The sequence below is a fragment of the Myotis nattereri genome, assembly GCF_964212035.1.
Source record: "Myotis nattereri genome assembly, chromosome: X".
NCBI classification, from domain to species: Eukaryota; Metazoa; Chordata; class Mammalia; order Chiroptera; family Vespertilionidae; genus Myotis; species Myotis nattereri.
The window spans coordinates 11,692,212-11,713,168 of NC_138078.1; the positions used below are offsets into that span (position 1 = coordinate 11,692,212).

The following is a 20,957-nucleotide window of genomic DNA, read 5'->3' on the forward strand; positions in this document are numbered from 1 at the left end:
TTTAATGGAGAAGGAGAGTTTCTGGTCCAGCCTTATTTCTTCTTTTTGGATCTGAAAACATCTCCAGACTTTTAAAAAAAAAACTATTGAAAAATATAGGGTTTATTGGGTAAAATGTGCTCCATATTATGCATCTACATAATTGTTATAATGTAAATATAATTTTTTCCAATAGCAAAAAAGTATATTCCCAAATATTTATAGTTTTCACTGTGATAAAATTAGGGATGATTTTTAAAAATATATTTTTATTGATTTCAGAGAGAAAGGGAGAGGGAGAGATAGATAGAAACATCATGAGAATCATGGATCAGCTGCCTCCTGTAAGTCCCCCACTGGGGATCGAGCCCACAACCCGGGTATGTGCCCTTGACCGGAATCAAACCTGGGACCTTTTAGTTCGCAGGCCGATGCTTCTATCCACTGAGCCAAACCGGCTAGAGCAGGGATGATTTTTTAATTGAAATTTATATTGAGATAATTATAGATTTACATGTAGCTATAAGAAATAATACATGTCCAGGTGGTGTGGCTCAGTAGTTGAGTGTCGACCTATGAACCAGGAGGTCACAATTCGATTCCTGGTCAGGGCACATGACCGGGTTTCGGGCTTTCCCCAGTGGGGGGCATGCAGGAGGCAACCAATCATTGATTCTCTCTCATCATTGATGTTTCTCTCTCTCTCTACCTCTCCCTTCCTCTCTGAAATCAGTAAGAATATTTTTTAAAATAAAAAATTTAAATTAAATTAATGTTCTCGCAAACTGGCAAGTAACTTCTTCAAGCATAAGGAACAACAATTTTTTATTTTGTTACCAATAAACATTTCACAAACTTCAACTGGGAATGTAGAGGTACTAATAAGCAGAACACAGAAAACATAAAGAAATAAGATATTAAAGCCTAAAATATCATTTATAATCTCATCCATTCTATCTTTTACATAGTAGATATTCGATACAACTGAACTTAAAATAAACAGTTTGTAATATGTGCTTGCAAAATGTGTAATGCTGTAGTAGTAAAGTACAATTTCCAAATATGAGACTTCGTCAAAATTTTTAAAAGCCTTTAAAAATATGATATGCACAAGCTTGCCCTGAGGGAAAGTAACGTGAAATATAGATTACAAAATCTTCACATATTTTCCACAATAGCATTTTAAAACCCTAAAACAGCCAACAGTTATGGAAAAAACTGAATGAACCAATTGCTAAAAATTCAGTGCACTCATAACTACCTGATAGAATATTTGGAAGCACCCTTTCTCTCGCCTTCTTAGATCATAATATGAAATGTATGAATTATATAGGCCTTAAGCCTCAGAAACTTAAGAAAACTTCAAGTTAAGTCAAAATATCACCAGGAAACAAATCTGGTATAAAATTTGCTACCGCCAAAACCGGTTTGGCTCAGTGGATAGAGCGTCAGCCTGCGGACTGAAGGGTCCCAGGTTCGATTCCGGTCAAGGGCATGTACCTGGGTTGCGGGCATATCCCCAGTAGGAGATGTGCAGGAGGCAGCTGATCGATGTTTCTCTCTCATTGATGTTTCTAACTCTCTATCTCTCTCCCTTCCTCTCTGTAAAAAATCAATAAAATATATTTAAAAAAAAAAAATTTGCTACCATAAGGCCACTGCTTAAAGTTCTTTCATGTACAGACACTATACAATTCAGATACTTTTGTTTTTCATTACATAAGCAAAACTTTCAACATGTAAACATTTGACTATAACTCAGTTAAGTTCCCTATGAAACCATGCTCAGAGAAAAATTCAACTAATAATGCCCTTTTGAGACTTTTTGCAAAGAAACTGTAGTTAATACAGCTTTTCAATTAAATACTTTACTTTAAAAGCAAGTAAGTGTACAAAAATCGCAGCATTCCACTACAAAAAAATAGTCTTTTATCAAGAAAGTTACAGTATTAGTGCTTTATTGTCAATTATAACAACTAACAGAGATGCTCTCAAATGTCCTGTAGTGTTGATTCCATTTGCAACAATTCCCCATTAAACTGCTGTGCCAATGTTTGCATATTCCTATTGAAAGAAAACAAAATACAGACTTCAAAAGAAGCATCAGGTATAACATCTGAGCTAGTTTTGTTCACATTGTCATTTATAAAATAGTTTAATTTATATAGTACTACTTGCATCCTAGTCCCCACAAAGGTATGTAGATATTGGAACCCCAAACACGCAAAGTAACAACAGCACACATCAAAGTGGGTATCAAATGATGTCAGTAGGACAAAGAAAATACATGGCACTCAACCCACTGCTACTAGTAAGTTGATGGGAATGGTATTCTGCCATTGGGTGAGTTTCATTGGGGACATCCCTGGCAAAAAAAATAAAATAAAATAAATAGCGGCTCTTAAACTTTATTCCTTTAAGTACAGAGCCTGATTTGACACATGCAAAACTTCAAACTGGTATTTTATCTTTGTCATCATATGGTATCTAATTCTAAAATAATATGAACTCTTCTAGCTTGGCTGATATCAGTACAGGAAGCTATTGGGGGGAAGCTTTCTTGCTTTTCGATGGTTACCGACAATATAAATATATGTAAGTCTTCAAAAAACACAGAAAAAGAAATCCACAAGGACAGTAAGACTATGATTAAAGGGTAATGACCATAGATTCTATACTGTGATGCTATGTAAAATATTAAATTACCAACCATGAACTGGACATAAGATCATGCAACTAATAAAAGAGCAAAAATGGCAGAATGGCATGTTTTTATGGGCCATTAAAAATATTAATACATATATGCTTACCTTTTACTAGGATCTTACAATATTAAAACTGAAAGAAATTTAAAAGTTGGATTATTTTTTGGCATTTATATTAGTATGCAAATGTTTAATTACAAACAAAAACAGTACTGATAGAAAACTCTTATTCTTCTATTTTTGTTAATGAAATATTCAAGATACATGCATATATACTTTGTCAACATTATTCCTTTAAATAGAGGTGGATTTCATTGTATCCTATATCTTTATTCAGATATAATATACAAAATTATAATATATAAAAATTTTAAAAGAAAACTATAATAATTCTCAAAATTTTTTCAACTGAAACACCTTGTTTATAAAATGTACAATTAGCCCTGGCTAGTGCCAGTGTGCTGCTCAGTGGTTAGTGTCAGCCCACGCATCCAAGGGTCACAGGTTCGATTCCAGGTCAAGGGAATATACCTGGGTTGCAGGTTCAATCGCCTGCCCCAGTCGAGGTATGTGCGGGAGGCAAACAAACAATGTGTCTCACATCGAAGTTTCTCTCTCTCTTCCTCTTCTTCCCCCTCCCTCCCACTCTCTCTAAAAAAAAAAAAAGTGGAAAAAATATCCTCAGTGAGGATTAACAAAGAAGAAAGTACAGCCAGGGAGGTTAGGGGGGCAGAAGGGGGGGGTGGGTAAGAGATCAACTGAAGGACTTATATGCATGCATATAAGCATAACCAATGGACATAAGACACTGGGGGGTAGGGGAGGCCAGGGGATTGTCAAGGGCGGGGGGAAAAAGGAGACATATGTAATACCCTTTGTAATACTGTAAGCAATAAAAAAAAAGAAGAAGAAGAATGTACAATTATTCTGAATCATGTTCATCTTTGACACAGCTTCTTCTATACCACCTTTTGGATTAATCCCTCCATTCTTCCAATTTTTTGAAAACCTAACTAAGCAGAATGCTGAACTAGCTAAACAAGCATCACCCTCGGCTAGATTTTTATAACTTGACACTTATGTCATTGAAAATGTCCCCTTGTTGGTCTTCCTGTATCTCAAATCCTCCCTAGAACCCTGCCTACCCACTGCTTACTAAGCCATCACCAAGTACCACTTTCTTCTTAGTCGAGGAAGATGTCCTATTACTACCAAATCGCATCCTATTTTACCCAGTTTTTGAGGTCTGCCGGGAGCCGGTCCATGCTTGCTGTTTCAAGGGACCTGGCATATATGGCATACTGTTCTTAATATGTTTGCTCACCTTCTTGGCACTATGTGTTTTAACCAAGGTCGCCTCTCTGAGAAAGGTTGTTTCCCCAAGCAGGGATTTTCCCCTGAAGTTAGGGAGGGAATAAAATCCCTTAACTAAGCGCCAGGCGGGTAATTAATCACTTTAACTACGAATAATCATGCTTAAGCTACATAATCTTTACTCCCTGGAATGGAGATAAGAAACGCCCTAACCTTTGTAATAGAGATTGATAGGATTTGAATCAACTGGTATAAATACAGTTGAAACAAGACAACAGCAGACAGAACTTAGGAGAGAGAGAGAGAGAGAGAGAGAGAGAGAGAGAGAGAGAGAGAGAGAGAAGAGAGAAGAGAGAAGAGAGAAGAGAGAAGAGAGAAGAGAGAAGAGAGAAGAGAGAAGAGAGAAGAGAGAAGAGAGAAGAGAGACAGAACTCAGGAGACAGAAGAAGACAGAACCTACACAGACAGAACCTACACAGAACCTACAGACAGAAGAACTTCGCTGGAGAGAACATGGCAAAAGATCCTGGACTGAACCTGACTAGAACCTGGTGACTGAACCTGGCTGGAGAACCTGGACAGAACCTGGCTGGAGAACCTAGCGAGGGAACATGGCTACAGAACCTGGCTGGAGAACCTGGAGAACCTGGCTGGAGAACCTAGCAAGACAACATGGACACAGAACCTGGCTGGAGATCCTAAGCAGAACCTCTCTGGAGATCGAGACCAGAACTTGGCTGGAGATCCTGGCTAGGCTGCTGATCAACTGAACGCTGTCTCCGTGTCATTCCTTCTTCGCCGACTCCGTCCACGCCTTTGGGAACCCCTGGACCTGCTGGGGTTGGACCCCGGCAGAGGTCCTCTATAGTTTGTACACCCCTCTCTCTACCCAACTCTACATTCTACTGCCAAACATGGATCTTTGGCCATAGTCCCTTCTATGTCCTGCTCCTCTCCATGACTCAGTTCATAATCTACCTCATCTGTGAAAAGAGTAGAAATCAAAGTACTTAGCATACTCACCATTCCTAACATGTCGACCTTTTCCTCCTCTCTTTAGGCATTTACCACCTGTGAAATTCACGTCTTCAAAAGTATGGTTGTACAGCCAACAGTTAATATAGTATACCTAACTGCTATCCTTTGAAAGGCCTGCTTACAAGGTTGGCCATTGGCTGGCATCTGGAAACTTAGATTTCGGGAAGCTTCCCACCATTGATGAGTGTCTAAACTATGCAAATAATAAAGTCTATGCTGAACACCTGATTTCCTTGTGAGAGTCTGGAATTCAAGTATGTCTGGCAGGGGGTGCCTACGTGACCAGCTCCCAATAAGCCCAATGGACACTGAGTCTCTGCCAAGCTTCCTTGGCTAGCAACATTTCACATGTGGTTTCACAGCTCATTGCTAGGGGAATTAAGCAAGTTCTGTGTGACTCTACTGGGAGCGGACTCTTGAAACTTACATCTGGTGTCCCCTGGACTTTGCCCAGGTACCAATTTCCTTTGCTGACTGTGCTGTGCAGCCTTCAACAGTAACACATCATAGTCACGAGTGTCACTAAATGCTGAGTCCTCGGCGTCCTCCCAAGGGTGAACCTGGGGGTGGTCTTGGGGTCCTCTGACACAATGGCTGCTGTTCACTAATTTTTTAGAGTTATGGATGGATGTGCTTATATGAGTGTTATGTATGTATGTGTTGTGTGTGTGCATGTATGATTAGATTTGATTCATTCAACAAGCATTTTCCAAAGATAGACTACATGAAATGCAATAGGGGAATATATGAAAACTAATGAGGTGCCCACTATCCTTAAGGAGTTGACCATCTATATGGAGAAATGGGAAGGTAAAGAGCAACAGTTAGAGCCCTGCCGGCATTGGCTCAGTGGTTGAGCACCGACTTATGAACCAGGAGGCCACAGTTCAATTCCCGGTCAGGGCACATGCCTGGGTTGCTGGCTCAATCCCTAGTGGGGGGCATGCAGGAGGTAGCTGATCAATGATTCTCTCTCATCATTGATGTTTCTGTCTCTCTCTCCCTCTCCCTTCCTCTCTAAAATAAAAAATATTTTTAATAAGAGCAACAGTTAGAGATCAAATGCAAGGACAGCTAAAGAGGGGAGGGGGTTTGGTAAGGCTTTACAGTGGATCTTAAAAGGAAATCAGGATTTAAATAAAAAAGGTGGGAGCTGGAAGTTATTTCTAGCCAAGAGAAAACAGCAGGCACAAAGATACAAATATGTGAAAACATATGTTATGCTCCAAAAAGCAGAGGGCCCATGGAGAAATGTGGTTAGAAAGGTACCTTAAGGTAGGACCTGGCTAACAAGTCTAGTCTCTTTTTTCATAGGAACAAAACCTTTGGAAGGTGCTTGCACAAGAATAATACAATTCAACCTGTGTCTTGGGACAACTGTGCTAGTAGTGAAGGAACAGAATAAGCAAATCATGAGGCAAGGAAATAAGTTAGACGTTTCAAAGAGTCCAAGAACAGACGGGGAATACATAAGAATATAGCATACAGTAAAGGTGGCATTTTCAATCAGTGGGGAAAGGACAAATTATTCAATAGTGTTAGAAAAACTGACTACTCACAGGGGAAAAAATGAGATCCTGACCTCACATCATATCATAAAAATAAATTCTAAATGGAATAAATATTTCTATGTTTAAATTTTATGACCATAAACATAACCATTAAAGCTATTTTAAAAAACCATGAGGAATTTTTATAAGCATAAGCATGACACTTGACAGATTCATCAACATTTACAAGTTCTGTAACATAAAAGCCATCACAAACAGCTGACAAACATCAAATAAATACCACCAAATGTATGACAGATGAATACCTCAGTAAATCAGAAGCTCCTACAAATCAACCCCTTGACAGAAATGCCAGGGAAGCATAGAAAATAAGGAAATTGAGGGAAGAAATACAAATGGCCAATAGATATATAAAAATATAGTCACATCATTAATAATCAAAGAAAGGCAAATGAGAGCTGTTTTCTGCTATCAAATAAAGATTGATGATGTGGAGTGCTGGCGAGAGGGTGTAGGTAAACAGGCCTCTTCATATACCTCTGCTGAGAGCAGAAATGAGGGCAGTATGGCAAGGTAACAAAGCACCAATATCCCCCCATGGTATTAAGCGAAAATAATGAAAACCTGTAAGCTATCCAGAAGTCATCAACAGAGTCTTGGTTAAGGAAATCAGCAATCATCGAAAGGGGCTATACATATCCTTAGGGGTACATAAAGACTTTGCAAGGAGTATGCAGGTACAACTAGTTTGGAGGGAATTAATCTCCAGATCTTCAAATTCCCAATGCTTGCTTTCCAGAATTAACCTGCCTGAACATCTCATTAAGTCTGATGTCCTACCTCCCACTTTGCACAAGAAAAATATGCCTTCTCATCCCAAATCTGATTACTTTGCATTACCTGGGGACCCCCCACCAAAAAAAGGGGCAATTGGAAATAGTGGTGATAGTGTGAAAAAAAAAACCCACCCTAGCAGCTAGTAATAAATACCATGCGATGGTTTCTGATTCTTTGCTTTTGTTTAATAAAACAGAAAGAGGAAAAACTGAGCTGTCAGTGAAAAACACTCAAAATACTTTTTGATGATAGATCACTAAATGATTTTTTCTGACCTATAATTCAAAGTGAGTCCAAAGAACCGAGTGGTATTGCTATAATAAAAGTCCTTTCATTCCCATCTATACAATCAAATAAATAAGGTTTCTTAGGACTTATATCTACAAAAAGAAAAAATAGAATTAGAATGGATACTTGAAAACTGTATTATTCTAGTAGCAATAAGTATTATTCATTTATAAACACATAAACTAATTAAAAAGAGAAATACATTTCTAATAAAATGTCTGTGTCTAATCAATACTTAATAAAATCTGCAATATGTTTATGCTATTTCGATCAACAGTAATGTTAACTCAATCCAGAAGAAATATTTAACACCTAGTAGTCACAGAAATCAATTATTAACATTTTATGTCAAACCTGATTTGGTTATCAGCAAAAGACTTTACAAAAAAAGTCGATGGGGGAAATAAAATAAAATCCAAATTCAAGGCAAAAAAGGAATGTTGTAAAAATTGTCACTGTTAAAAGAGCACGTTTGTACATCTTTTTAAATGGATGATGCTAGTGATCAAATTCCTGTGGTAGGCAGGTTCCACTGAAGAGATGATGTAACAGTTTTATTTAAGACTCAGTATCTATAATAATAAAATTGTAATATGCTAATTAGACCAGACAGCCAAACAACCTTCCAGACAAAGCCAGGGCTGCAAGGGCCAAGGCAAGCCACTGCGGCTGCGAGGGCCAAGCCCCTTGCACATTTTTCGTGCATTGGGCCTCTAGTTTATAATATGCCAGACAGTATATCCTTTATAACAATTTAAACTTACAGAAAAAAATTAGATACCAAACTAAACATGTGCAACAAGGTTAATAATTTTTCAAAATTTTGGGGTATGTAAGCAAAAGTTTGAAAAGCACTGAAATAAGTAATACATCCATAGAGAGGAATAATATGCAGCCGTTAAAAGGAATGAGTGGAATTACAGAATAAATGAGTCATAGAAATAAGAAGACTTGGAATGGTTGAAGTTGGGAGGAGGAATAGAGGATGAATGAGCCAAGTTTCTGCTATGGCTGGTAGCTGCAGAAGCTATGGACCATGAGGGAAAACCAATGGTCTGGGGAGGAGAGCCAATTTGATTTTACTTTTAACAGCATTTACTGTGATGTAATTCATATACTATATAGTTCAACCATTTAAAGTGTGCAATTCAAGTTTTTCTAGTGTATTCAGAGCTGTGCAACCATCAATCACCGTAATCAGTTTTAGACTATTTCTCACTCCCCCCCCCCAAAAAAAAAACCATGCTGTATCATTTAATAGTCACACACACACACCATTTCTCCTTAACACCTCCCTGTCCCTAGCAATCACTAAGCTACCTTCTGTCTCTATGGCTTGGTTTATCAGAACATTTCCTATAGATGGAATCATACAGTGTGGTCATTTGTGACTGGTTTCTGTCACTTAGCACCATGTTTTTAAGGGTCACCCATGCTGTAGCATGTGTCAGTACAAGTTTGATTTTGAACATGCTGAATTTGAGGCATTTTCAGGACATCCAAGTGAGGGTATCTGGAAGGCAGCTGGAAATCTGGGGCTCTGGAGAGTAGTTAGGGCTGAAGACATCACCAGAGGTGATGGCTAAAACCTTGGGAAAGATGAGGGCAATCAAGGCAAGTATAAACAAGGAATAAACGAAGAGAATAAAGAATATAACACTAGGGCCTGGTCAGCGTGGCTCAGTAGTTGAGCACTGGCCTATGAACCAGGAGGTCATGGTTTGATTTCCAGACAGGATACATGCCCAGGCTGCGGGCTCGATTCCCAGTAGGCATGCGTGCAAGAGGCAGCCAATCAATGATTCTCTCTCATCACTGATGTTCTAACTCTATCTCCATCTCACTTCTTCTCTGAAATCAATAAAAATATATTTTTAAAAAGAATATAACACTAGGGAATGCATGCATTTTTTTTTAAGGATGCATGGAAGAAACAAATCACTAAATAAGTAAGGCAGAGAAGTAGATAGTGAAACTGGAGGCTCAAGATCATAAATGTTTGAAGGAGATGATGTTCCTATGCAACACTTTTGCATCCTGGTACACTTCAGTTTGAGGGACAGAGCAGGTATATAACTGATTTTTGTTCATTTGTCTGATCTTGGTTCCTGTTCTAATCTTTGTACTCCATGACTTTCAAGGTTTTTTTCAACTCAAAAAGCCTTAAGTCCCAGTCTGTAACTTCCTTCCTGCAGCATCTTTATGCTCTCTCCTTTCTCCCCTTCCCAGCCACAGACAGAGCTCTGATAGGTACCCAGCTGACAGGCCCGGGAGGACTGACTGCTGGAGAATCTCTGATGCTAAGGACTTCCAGGTCTTCCTAACCAAATGCACAACTGCTGAGTGTTCAGAGGCACTGTTCCCAGAGGTGGCCTCATAAATTCGTGCTAAGTCCTTTGTTCTATTCTGGTACATAGTCTGACTCTCAAGAGTTTCTGCAAAATTTGTGATGAGAAGAGAATATAAAAGAGGGGCACTTGTGAATGATAGTGGATAAAAGATTAGCCTTGCCCAGCCAACAGGTGTGCTCAGTGGTTGAGTGTCAACCTATGAAACCAGGAGGTCATGGTTCAATTCCTGGTCAGGGTTAATCCCCAGTGCGGGGCATGCAGGAGGCAACCAGTCAATGATTCTCTCTCATCATTGATGTTTCTATCTCTCTCCCCCTCTCCCTTCCTCTCTGAAATCAATAAAAGTATATATATTTTTAAAAAGACCAGCCTTGGCCTAACCGGTTTGGCTCAGTGGATAGAGTGTCAGCCTTTGGACTCAAGGGTCCCAGGTTCAATTCCGGTCAAGGGCATGTACCTTGGTTGCAGGCACATACCCAATAGGGAGTGTGCAGGAGGCAGCTGATCAATGTTTCTCTCTCATCGATGTTTCTGATTCTCTCTATCCCTCTCCCTTCCTCTCTGTAAAAAAATCAATAATATATATATATTTTTTTAAAAAAAGACCAGCCTTATTTCAGGTGGTAACAGACATTTCTACAACCCCTTTATCTTTCAGCCTAAGCCCAGAATCCAATAGAAAAGAGGTGCAATAAAAGGGAATTTGGGTGCCAGGATGGGATTGATATGACAAGTGCATGATGAATGACGAGAAAGAATTTCAGTTCTGTACTTTCCTAATACTGCTTGGGAATCTTACTACTTTGTAGGCAGCTGGGGAAACAAGGTGGTTTTAGGGAAGCCACAATTGTTCAGGTTAGTGGGACAAGAGGGCATAGGAGACAGGAAGCACGTCTGATGCACAGTAACCAGACCGCACTACAGTTGAGCGTCACAAGACTGCCACGCCATGAATGATCAGCCCAGCAATCTCAATACTGTGATGGAGTGAGAAGCCCAGACAAGATCAATCGAAACCTTCCTGGTGGACTTTGAGGCATGGGAGAAGAAGTCTAGAGTACCTAGATTAATGAATTGATGACACATCCTTAATTAATCTAGCTGGTGGTCTAGCAAGGAAAAGAATGAAGTTCCTATTAGGGCAAAAAAGACAAAGCAGTGAACAATTGCTGCTCAGACTAAGGTTTCTCTCCAGGACAGTAGCTTCAAAGTTCCCTCTAATGCTGGACTTGGGATGAAAAGTGATGTAAATGATACCTCACACCCAGTAACCCATTTGAGCAAAAGTGCCCCTAATCTAAGAGAAAGGGGAAGCAAGCAACATTAGAAGAAACCAAAGACTCCAGGCCTCTACCTCTTTTCTTTAGGGCATGAAAGTTGAGGTAAAATGGAATGATAGGTCTAAATCATCAGTTTATACACGTAGAATGGGGTTTCAGCACAATACTACTGGGACAGCTCTAAGGCCAAGTAAGCCTTAAGTACCTTGGTTCCCACTAACCAGAACGAAAATATATTTTAAAAAAACGCACACACACCTCTAACACCCAATACGCCTTAAGACCTTGGCAGAAACAGAGCTGCTGCAATGCCTCATTACTTTTCCTAAAGGTCAAGAGAGTGTGGAGCCCTGATATTAAGTAGGAAGCCTGACTTCATGCCATACTTGTAGAGTTATGCCTTGTTCAACCACAATCTATAAAAGCCTGGCTGTGGCTTGTTTGCAGGCACTGACAATAGGCAGACTGAACAAACCCATGTCAAAGTAGCTACGGTACAAAGATATATGAAGTAGCATCCAGAGGGTTATGTCTAAGAAAAACAATAGAAGACACTGATTTTTTTTTTTAATTCAGTGTATTGGGACCACCTCTAACATACTCAAAAGGCAGTGAAAGGCAACAGGACAGGGCCAATGACCTGCACTGGCCATTAACCATAACTGCTATATTTTAGATAACACAAAAAGCCAGGTCAGTGTGGCTCAGTGACGGAGCATCAACCTATGAATCAGGTGGTCACAGTTCGATTCCCAGTTAGGGCACATGCCCGGACTGCAGGCTGGATCCCCAGCAGGGGGCGTTCAGGAGGCAGCCGATCAATGTTCTCTTTCATTGATGTTTCTATCTCTCTATCCCTCTCGCTTACTCTCTCTCTAAAATAAATAAAAATATATTTAAAAAACACACACCATTTTTTAAAAAGCTTAAGCCCTAAAGATTAGAGACCTATATCAGGCTGTGGCTCCTTCTAGAACACACTCATCAGGTCCTAAGATGAAGGCTTGACGTCTGGTTTCTATTTGCTGCTAAGCGAGGTCAACGTGGTCTGGAAGAACTGGGTGGTCAGTAGGAACAGGGCAAGGTGAGGCAAAAACAAAAATGATGAAATGGAGCAAGTCCAATGAGTGTATAGAAAGCAGTGGCTGAGGCAAGCAGTCAAGTAATCACCCAAATCATGGCAAGAATAGAGGTAAAAATGGAATTGAATGAAGCTAACACTCAAAGTTCAGCAAAGAACTAACAGAAGAGAAACACATAACATGTACCTGAAACTCAACCATAAAGTTAAGGGAAAGGCTTGCTTCAGCCTTCCTCCTCAAGTGGAAATCAATGACTAGCTTCCCTGAGACCATGCAAGCTGCCACCTGTGATTGGGGATTAATATGTAGAAAGATCTGCTGCAAAGAAATTTGCCACACAAGTCAGGAAGAGAAGCCAGCACCTCAGTCCAACAGCAGGGAGGGGTAGAAGAGGGGAAAATTATAGCAATTTCACTCCATTTTTAAAGGAGAGATGGCTTTCATAACACCTAGGATGGCATACACAGTGAAATTAGAAACCTCTTCTAAGGTGCTCAATTAAAATTAGGAGGTGAGAGAAGTTCAGAAGATATATCTAATTTCAAAACTGAAAAAAATCAGCTGTAAACTCCATTCTATTGATCCATGTTTTAAAAAACAAGTTTTACTAAAACCAATAAGCAAGCTCAGTGTAAAGGCTTCACAGGTATGAATATTTAAGGAAACATTTATGGTTAACAAATTTATAAAACCACAGTTGGACTATTTGATAGCAACACTAAATATACAGACATTTCTCAGAAGAAAATATTCGTCCATAATTATTAATAAAGATTAATAAAAATACTGACAAAATAACCTCCCTTAACTGATATAATTCTATTATTCTCATTTAAAATATAATATGTAGAATGTAATTTTATATCATATTGATGCTGTATTTTCAAATACCAATATGGCAAATTTAAATAAAATCTATCTACAACTAAGAGTATGAAATTCAAATGATCAAGTAAAGAAACTTTTCTAAAAATATACTTTATTTTAGAGAGGAAGGGAAAGGGGGAGAGAGAGAGATAAACATCAATAATGAGAGAGAATCATTGATAGGCTGTCTTCTGCATGCCCAACACTAGGGAACGAGCCTACAACCCAGGCGTGTGCCCTGACCAGGAATCGAACCATGACCTCCTAGTTCAGTGATGGCAAACCTATGACACGCGTGTCAGAGGTGACACGCAAACTCATTTTTTTGGTTGATTTTTCTTTGTTAAGTGGCATTTAAATATATAAAATAAATATCAAAAATATAAGTCTTTGTTTTACTATGGCTGCAAATATCAAAAAATTTCTATATGTGACACGGCACCACAGTTAAGTTAGGGTTTTTCAAAATGCTGACATGCCAAGCTCAAAAGGTTCGCCATCACTGTACCTAGTTCTTAGGTTGACACTCAACCACTGAGCCATGCCAGCAGAGCAAGAAACTTTTTATTAACATGAAGAGTTAGCATAAAGTAGTGATGCTTACACAGCATTCTGAATGTAATTAATACCACTGAATTGTATACCTAAAAATGGTTAAAATGGCAAATTTTTTACATATTTTATCAAAATAAAGCATATATGAGTAGGGGAAAAAGAAGAGTTAGCATATTTTGCAATTATGTACCCTTTTTCTACAGTCAGTTCAATATTTTTTTGGTACTTAGATAATTCATATTTTATAAGGCTAAACTATATCAGTTAAAAGTCTACCTGAATTTCCATTTCAAAAATGAATCATAGAGGAGATATTCTAAGGTAAAAAGTTTCAACAGCTGTTATATTCAAAATATTTGAGGTATAACAGCTAAAAGCATTTTCAGATTAAACAGTCTCACAGCTCTATTACCACTGCTCCTTGAAGTTTTTCTGCAACTATTATACAATGAGTATTTTTGAAATCTAGGTTGTTTCCCAAGTCAAATTAAATTAAAAACCCAATTTACCTATTAATCAGAGATAATTTATGAGTTCCAAAGTCACTCAGTATTTTTAATGAATCATAATCTAACTAACCTTTTTTTTCCTCAGCAATCTTTCTCTGTATTTTTTAGTGAAAAATCCCTTTGAACCAGCATACCGTAAACGCTGATATTTAGCCTGAATGTTCAAGCTCTTCTTTACTAGGCCTGATTTACCATACCGCCTCTGCCTGCCACCTCTAAACTTGGCCTGTAAAGGAAAAAAATAATTAAATCTTAAAACTATAGCTTCCAAGTCTACTTTATTAGCGTAAGAAATGGAAAAATGTCTGGTATTTAGAGCTGCCCTTGATTCTAGGCACTACAAATATTAAAAGGGAAGAGGTTAATGATGGAAATAAAGTACATTTTCCTCAAACTAGTTTCCTAGTTTATTTTTTTAAAACTTTTTGCATTGATTTTAAAGAGAGGAAGGGGAGGGAGGGAGAGAGACAGAGAGAGAGACAGAGACAGAGACAGAGACAGAGACAGACACAGAGACAGAGACAGAGACAGACATTGATCAGTTGCCTCCCACACATGTCCGGACCAGGGATGGAAACTGCAACCTGGATATGTGCCCTGACTGGGAATCAAACCCATCACCTCTTGGTATACAGGATGATGCTCCAAACAACTGAGCCACACTGGCCAAGGGTTATATAAAAATTTAAAAATTCACATAAAACCATTTTTTAAAATCATTAAGTTAAATAATTTTGAAATTGACCACGCTAAGAAAAATACAACTTCCAAAACCTCTAATGAGCTGAAATTTTCCTTCTTATTCATAGTGAAATATATCAAATCACAAATTGAGGGAAGGCATTAAGTATCAATGTCTATTTAAGAATAAAAAAACTCTCTTAACTTTATTCTTGTCAGTACCTTCAAGCCAGTATTTCTTTTTTAATCCTCACCCGAGGATATGTTTTTATTGAATTGAGAGGGAGGAAGTGGGACGGGGGGGGGGAGAGGGAGAAACATTGATGTGAGAGAGAACCATCCAGTGGCTGCCTCCCCAACACACCCTGACTGAGAATCAAACCTGCAAATAGATATGTGCCCTGACCAGGAATCAAACCTGCAATCTTTTTGGTGCTCGGGACAATGCTCCAATCAATTGAGCCACCTAGCCAGGGAAAACTAATCTTTCTTTAACATAAAAATTCCCTTAACAAGTATTTTCAAGTTAAGAATTATACTTAAAAAGACTGCCCAAAATTACAATAGATGTAAAATGACAATGGATTGTTGTGTTTCCCATGTGGAAAATGTACAAATGGTATATAATAATGGAGTAATTATAAAAACTAAGTATATTCTTCTTTCCACAATTATTTAACAATGGGTATGTCATGCATAAAGAAGTATATAAGTTTATAAAAAGTATTTAAACCACACCTATTTTCCAATTATTTTTTTAAGACTATAAAAAATTCAGGTAAAACAGAATTATGATGAGATAGTAATTTTGTTAAAACTACTTGCATACTATTTACAATGTCCACTGTTACATATCTCATAAGGTGATTACTAATTCTGGCTTTGAATTAGTCCAATTAATATAAAAAGTAAATTTTAATCAAATCCTTTTCTTAGGAAGGATTATTTCCTCCTCCTATTTTACTATAAAGGACTGTGGACTTCCAAATAATCATATAATGTTACACAGCTTCAAATGAATGGTCAAGAAAATTATTGCATATATTTTTTAAAAATTTATAATTAATGTTAATGAACTTTTCATTAAGGAGGAAGGATAACATGAAATAACTCATAACAACTGTAGGAAAGACTACAATCAACTTTATCTGACCAATGATTAGAACATGTAGGAAGCACTTAAATCTGAAAGTCCATTGACAGAGTTTCTAAGCTATGCAGACATCACATTTTCAGTTAATGATTTTAAGACATTAAAAGATGGTATAAAACATGTTTATATATTCTATGGCCATAGCTATTTTTGAAAACCTAATGTCACACATGTGTTTAGGTACGTGAACTATTGACTAAAATGCTATCTACTCAATGCCTACTAATTGTGTTGCTCCCAGTGGAAAAAATCTTTTGACATCTAAAAATTTTGACTCTCAAGAAGCCAGGTATTAACAGATCACTCAGCTACCCTCCTACTCTATGGTTTGAGGATAGTTTATAATACCTTTCTGCTCATACTAACTTCCTACTGAGCTAACTACTCCGTCCAGCCTGCTTGCTCCTTTCACACACAAAAACCTCAGATTCTTCTCCTTTTGGGGGGGGAGGGAAAACACTGTGGAATGAAAAATATAAATAAAGTACCTATCATAAGCAGGAAAATAAGTCCAGGTGGATTTAAAAAGCACTTCAACTTCTGAGAGCAAGAAAAGAGAAATACACTACTTTGCACTACATTCGTATCCCTTCCGTTTGGGGGATGAGGTTATCGGGATAATCAAATATGCTGGTTGATTAAAACTATCACATCAGACATAGCTGTACACGAAGAATGTGATGGAGTATCTTTAACAAAGCTTCCTGGATCAGAAACTTTTTCTGATGGTCGATCCAGAAGGCCTTTGAGGGCTGCATGTCTATTTGTGGGTAGGGTTTTTTATATCTGTAAATCCTGGAGAAGGTTCTATAGCTATACACTTTTGTCTTAGAGATAAAGGGACAGACTTAGACGAAGGGTTTGAGACCTGGCCTGCCTCCCCACTGAAAGCCATTCTGTGTATTTTTTATGTATTTGTATTTCCATATAATATTTGTAAAAATGTTCCACTGGTTACAAAAAAATTGAAAATCAAGTCCTGAGGAAAGAAGTCATCATTACATTGATTAAAGTTAACTCTAAGTGTCCAGAAAGAATATAGCTACTATAAACAGCTTTGAATTTAGCCATTACTTAAAGCATTATGTTCAAAGCATAAACCAAAAGCTAGAATTAAATGGAAAATAACACTCAATACCTTAAAAGATCTAAAGCCCCTTCTGTTTTGATGGTTGCTCTTAACTTCAAGTGCCTTGTGAGTAATGTTGTCAATTCTCTGCATAGTATAATCCTGTGTGGAAAAAGTATTAGCATGGGTTAATACATGTTAAAGTTTACTTTTAAAACTTCATTTTATCATTAAGCACCCATTTTAAATGTACAGGATTAAGAACACAAAACATGTAGCATGTAGCTTAACTATAGGAACATATATACATCTTCCTTCACATAAACCATGCTAGTTTGTGAAGGGCTAGTTTAATTCACAAACGTGAGAAGTGAAAAAAAATACTCCTGCATAACACAATGGGTAACTTTTACAAAATGGACTAAAAATGTAGGATTTATTAAAGCATGCAGAAGAGAAACCAACCCATTATTATCAGGAGTTGCTAGAATCCCTAATGTCTAAGAAAACAAATTCTCAACACTGTAGGAGGCAGGTTTTGCTGCTCAGATCAATTATTTGAGCAAATGCTCCTGCCATGACTAGGAAACTATCAGAAGTCAGAGAATTAAGACAGTAACTACAAAGAACCTGAACCTTTTGATGGGAACAGAAAAGATAGGGCCCATTCTGAAAGATGGCTTCTTTTTCCCCAAAATAATCCTATATAATAAAAGGGTAAATGCAAATTGACCGAATGGCAGGACTACCGGTTGCTGTGATGTGCACTCACCACCAGGAGCTGCCCCCTGGTGGTCAGTGCACTTCCACAGGGGGAGCGCCACTCAGTTGCTCAGCCACAAGCCAGGCTGACAGTGAGCGCAGCAGTGGGTGGGGGGAAGCAGGCCTAAGCTGTCAATTGGACATCCCCTGAGGGCTCCCAGACTGCTAAAGGGCACAGGCCAGGCTGAAGGGACCCCCCCCCCCGCCCCCACCACCAGTGCATGAATGTTGTGTACCGGCCCTCTAATAGTCTTATAACCTTCTCTTTATTCCATTTGAGTCTATACTTCTCACAAATATTCCTTTCATACCTTTACCTCTCTCCTCAGTTAAAAAAAGTCACAGCCCAGCTGGCACAACTCAGTGGTTGAGCATTGACCTATGAACCAGGAGGTCACAGTTCCATTCCAGGTCAGGGCTTGGGTTGCCGGCTTGATCCCCAGTGTGGGGCATGTAGGAGGCAGCTGATCAATGATTCTCTCTCATCACTGATGTTTCTATCTCTCTCTTCCTCTCTGAAATTAGTTAAAAAACATTTTTTAAGTCACATAAAACACTTTTCATAGTAGTCATCTTGAATTTATACTAAGTCTATAAATTTGAATAAGTGCATAAAGATACATGCAATGAGATGAGACTTTCAGGGACCCTGTGAGGAAGGAAGTGAAAGGATATGAATTACTGTAGGCCAGTGGGAGGACTCTACCGGCAACTTCTGACCAGGGCCCTATGCCACCCCCTTCCTTTGAGTGTGCGCTTGCTTCTTACAAATAGAGTACTGCAGCTGAGATTAGGTTACAAACACACTCTGGCGTCTATCTTTCTAGACATTACTTGCTTGCTCTTATGGAAGCCAGCTGCCATTTGTGAACTGCCCTATGAAAAGGCAAATCTTTAAAAACAAAAAGTAGATTAGAAGTTAGCATGCATAAGGGCTCTTATTGGGGTCACAAAAATGTTCCCAAACTAGATTATGGTAATGTTTACACATCTTGGTAAATTTACAAAAAATTATTAAATCATACACCTAAAACAGGTAAATTTCATGGTATGTAAGTTATACCTTAATAACACTGTTCTTAAGTAAAGAAAGCTAGTACTATAAGTACTATAATAAGTACAATAAAATCCTGCTAAATCAAATAAGAGATGACCATTTCTTCTGTCATAATTATATGCCTCAACAGAATCTTAATGTTAAACAAAAGAATTATAACCCATACTTACTGAACCATTAGTTATAGACATTATGAAAAATATTGGTGGTCCCTGTACACATAGATATAGCTGAGGAGGATAGAATGTAGAAAAATGAAAAATTTAGAACTGCAATCTTACCATGTAAATAGTCTGAATAAACTCTCTAGAATTTGACCTTGTAACACATAGATGGTTTGGAAAGCTGTCGTCATGAGATAAAAAACAGGAAAACAGATTATTCCTAATAAAATGAGAGACAGAAAATCAGAATCTTTTATTAGTTTACTTTTATCCAACAAATAAACATGAGAAATCAAATTATCCCCTTCAGAGACAAAGTGGCACAACGGTAAAAATAATCTCAACGATCTATCACTACTAAAATCACAAATAGTTTCCAAGGTTAAAACCTTCATTTATCAACAAACATTATTTAGCTGAGTGTAAGTTAACAACAGGGGTAAAACAGTATTCCTTGGACCAGCATTCTCAATCTGGGGTCCAAGGACAGGCCTTCTGAGGGCTGTAACGCCTTGGAACCATGAGAATGTGTATTTTCTGAGGGTAGAAAATAACTGCTCTCAAGCCTTTGGCAGCACTGGACCCCTCTTGCCGACAAACTCTTACTGGTGAAAGCACCAGAGATGAGGTGTGTGATGGGCTCAAAGTCCCCTCATGACAGAGCAGGGGCCTCTGACACTGCTGGGTCACAGAAGCCAAGGACAGCCCCCTCTACTCTCACCACTAGGGCCAGAAGCCAACAAGGGCTCTTCCCAGAGGGAGGGCAGCCCTATGTGGGAGGGAGGTCCTTCCCTAGGCTTCTCCTCCAGCCCCGGGGCCTCATTTCCATAGCCCTCGGAGTCCTCTCCCTTTCCATCCCACATCTCCCCACGGTGCTCCTCACACCCTTTCTGCTCTACAGTGAACAACCGTCTCACTGCCTCAGCCCATCCCACAGGTCTCTGTCCCTCAGTGACATGGGGACAAAATCCACACTCTTCATCATGATCCCTGGGGCCCTTCTTGCTCTGCCCCTTGCTGCCTTGCCTGGCTACTTAATTCCATTCCCCCTCCCCAGCATGCACACTGAGCTTCAGGAACGTTCAGCTGCAGATGGCTCCTGGCACAGTCTCTCCTGCTTCCACGCCTTTGCATGTGCACTTCCTTCTGTGGTAAGTTCCTTCTAACTTAGAGCAACTTCCAGATTTAGCTCCACTTGCACCTGTTCCAGGAAGGCTTTCCCAGACCCCTCTATGGTTGCCTAGGCACCCCTGCTAAGTGCATATGTAGCATCTCAGGTCTCTACCCGATCACTTGCATGTGTAACTGCTGGGGCACCTGTCTGTTTCACCCTGCAAGCTGATCCCTTCAGAGGAGACACTGTGAATGGTTTGTTTTGTGGCCCTAGCTCTGACCCCAGAACCTGACATGAATTAGCCATTCGGGATTTTTTGAAATGTGAAAAAAAAACAAAAAAACAACAAAAACCCCACCCTATTTTCTGTCAAAATACTCCTGATAATGATAGTAAATCAAAAAATAGGGTGCAAAGCCACATCATAAGGATAATTTCAATTATTTAAAATATACACATATATGCCCAGAAATAAATAAATAAATGATAGAAAATGTACTAAACATTAATAGTGGTCATCTCTGACTAAATTAAGAATGTCTTATATTTTTGTTTTTCAACTTTGTTATATTCTTTCAGCTGTTTACTGCTAGCATGTTCTACTACTTGATGGACTTTATTTAAAATACCCTCTTTGCAAA

General features: G+C 38.7%; 1 protein-coding gene across 2 annotated transcripts in view; it reads right to left on the reverse strand.

Moving 5' to 3' along the window:
• Positions 1 to 788: 788 nt before the first annotated feature.
• The window catches only part of BCLAF3 (BCLAF1 and THRAP3 family member 3), a 53,401-nt gene continuing 33,232 nt past the window's right edge, over positions 789 to 20,957 (reverse strand). Inside the window, exons 10-13 of one of the 2 annotated variants that reach the window (XM_081115413.1) lie at positions 19,320 to 19,383; positions 17,289 to 17,381; positions 2,790 to 2,817; positions 789 to 2,043 (exon numbers count right to left, since the gene is read on the reverse strand). In XM_081115413.1, coding sequence (XP_080971539.1) covers positions 2,812 to 2,817; positions 17,289 to 17,381; positions 19,320 to 19,383 — 163 coding nt within the window. In that variant the 3' untranslated portion in view covers positions 789 to 2,043; positions 2,790 to 2,811. Of the gene's footprint in view, positions 2,044 to 2,789; positions 2,818 to 17,288; positions 17,382 to 19,319; positions 19,423 to 20,957 lie in introns of both variants that reach the window. The other variant, XM_081115412.1, reaches the window with a different exon arrangement.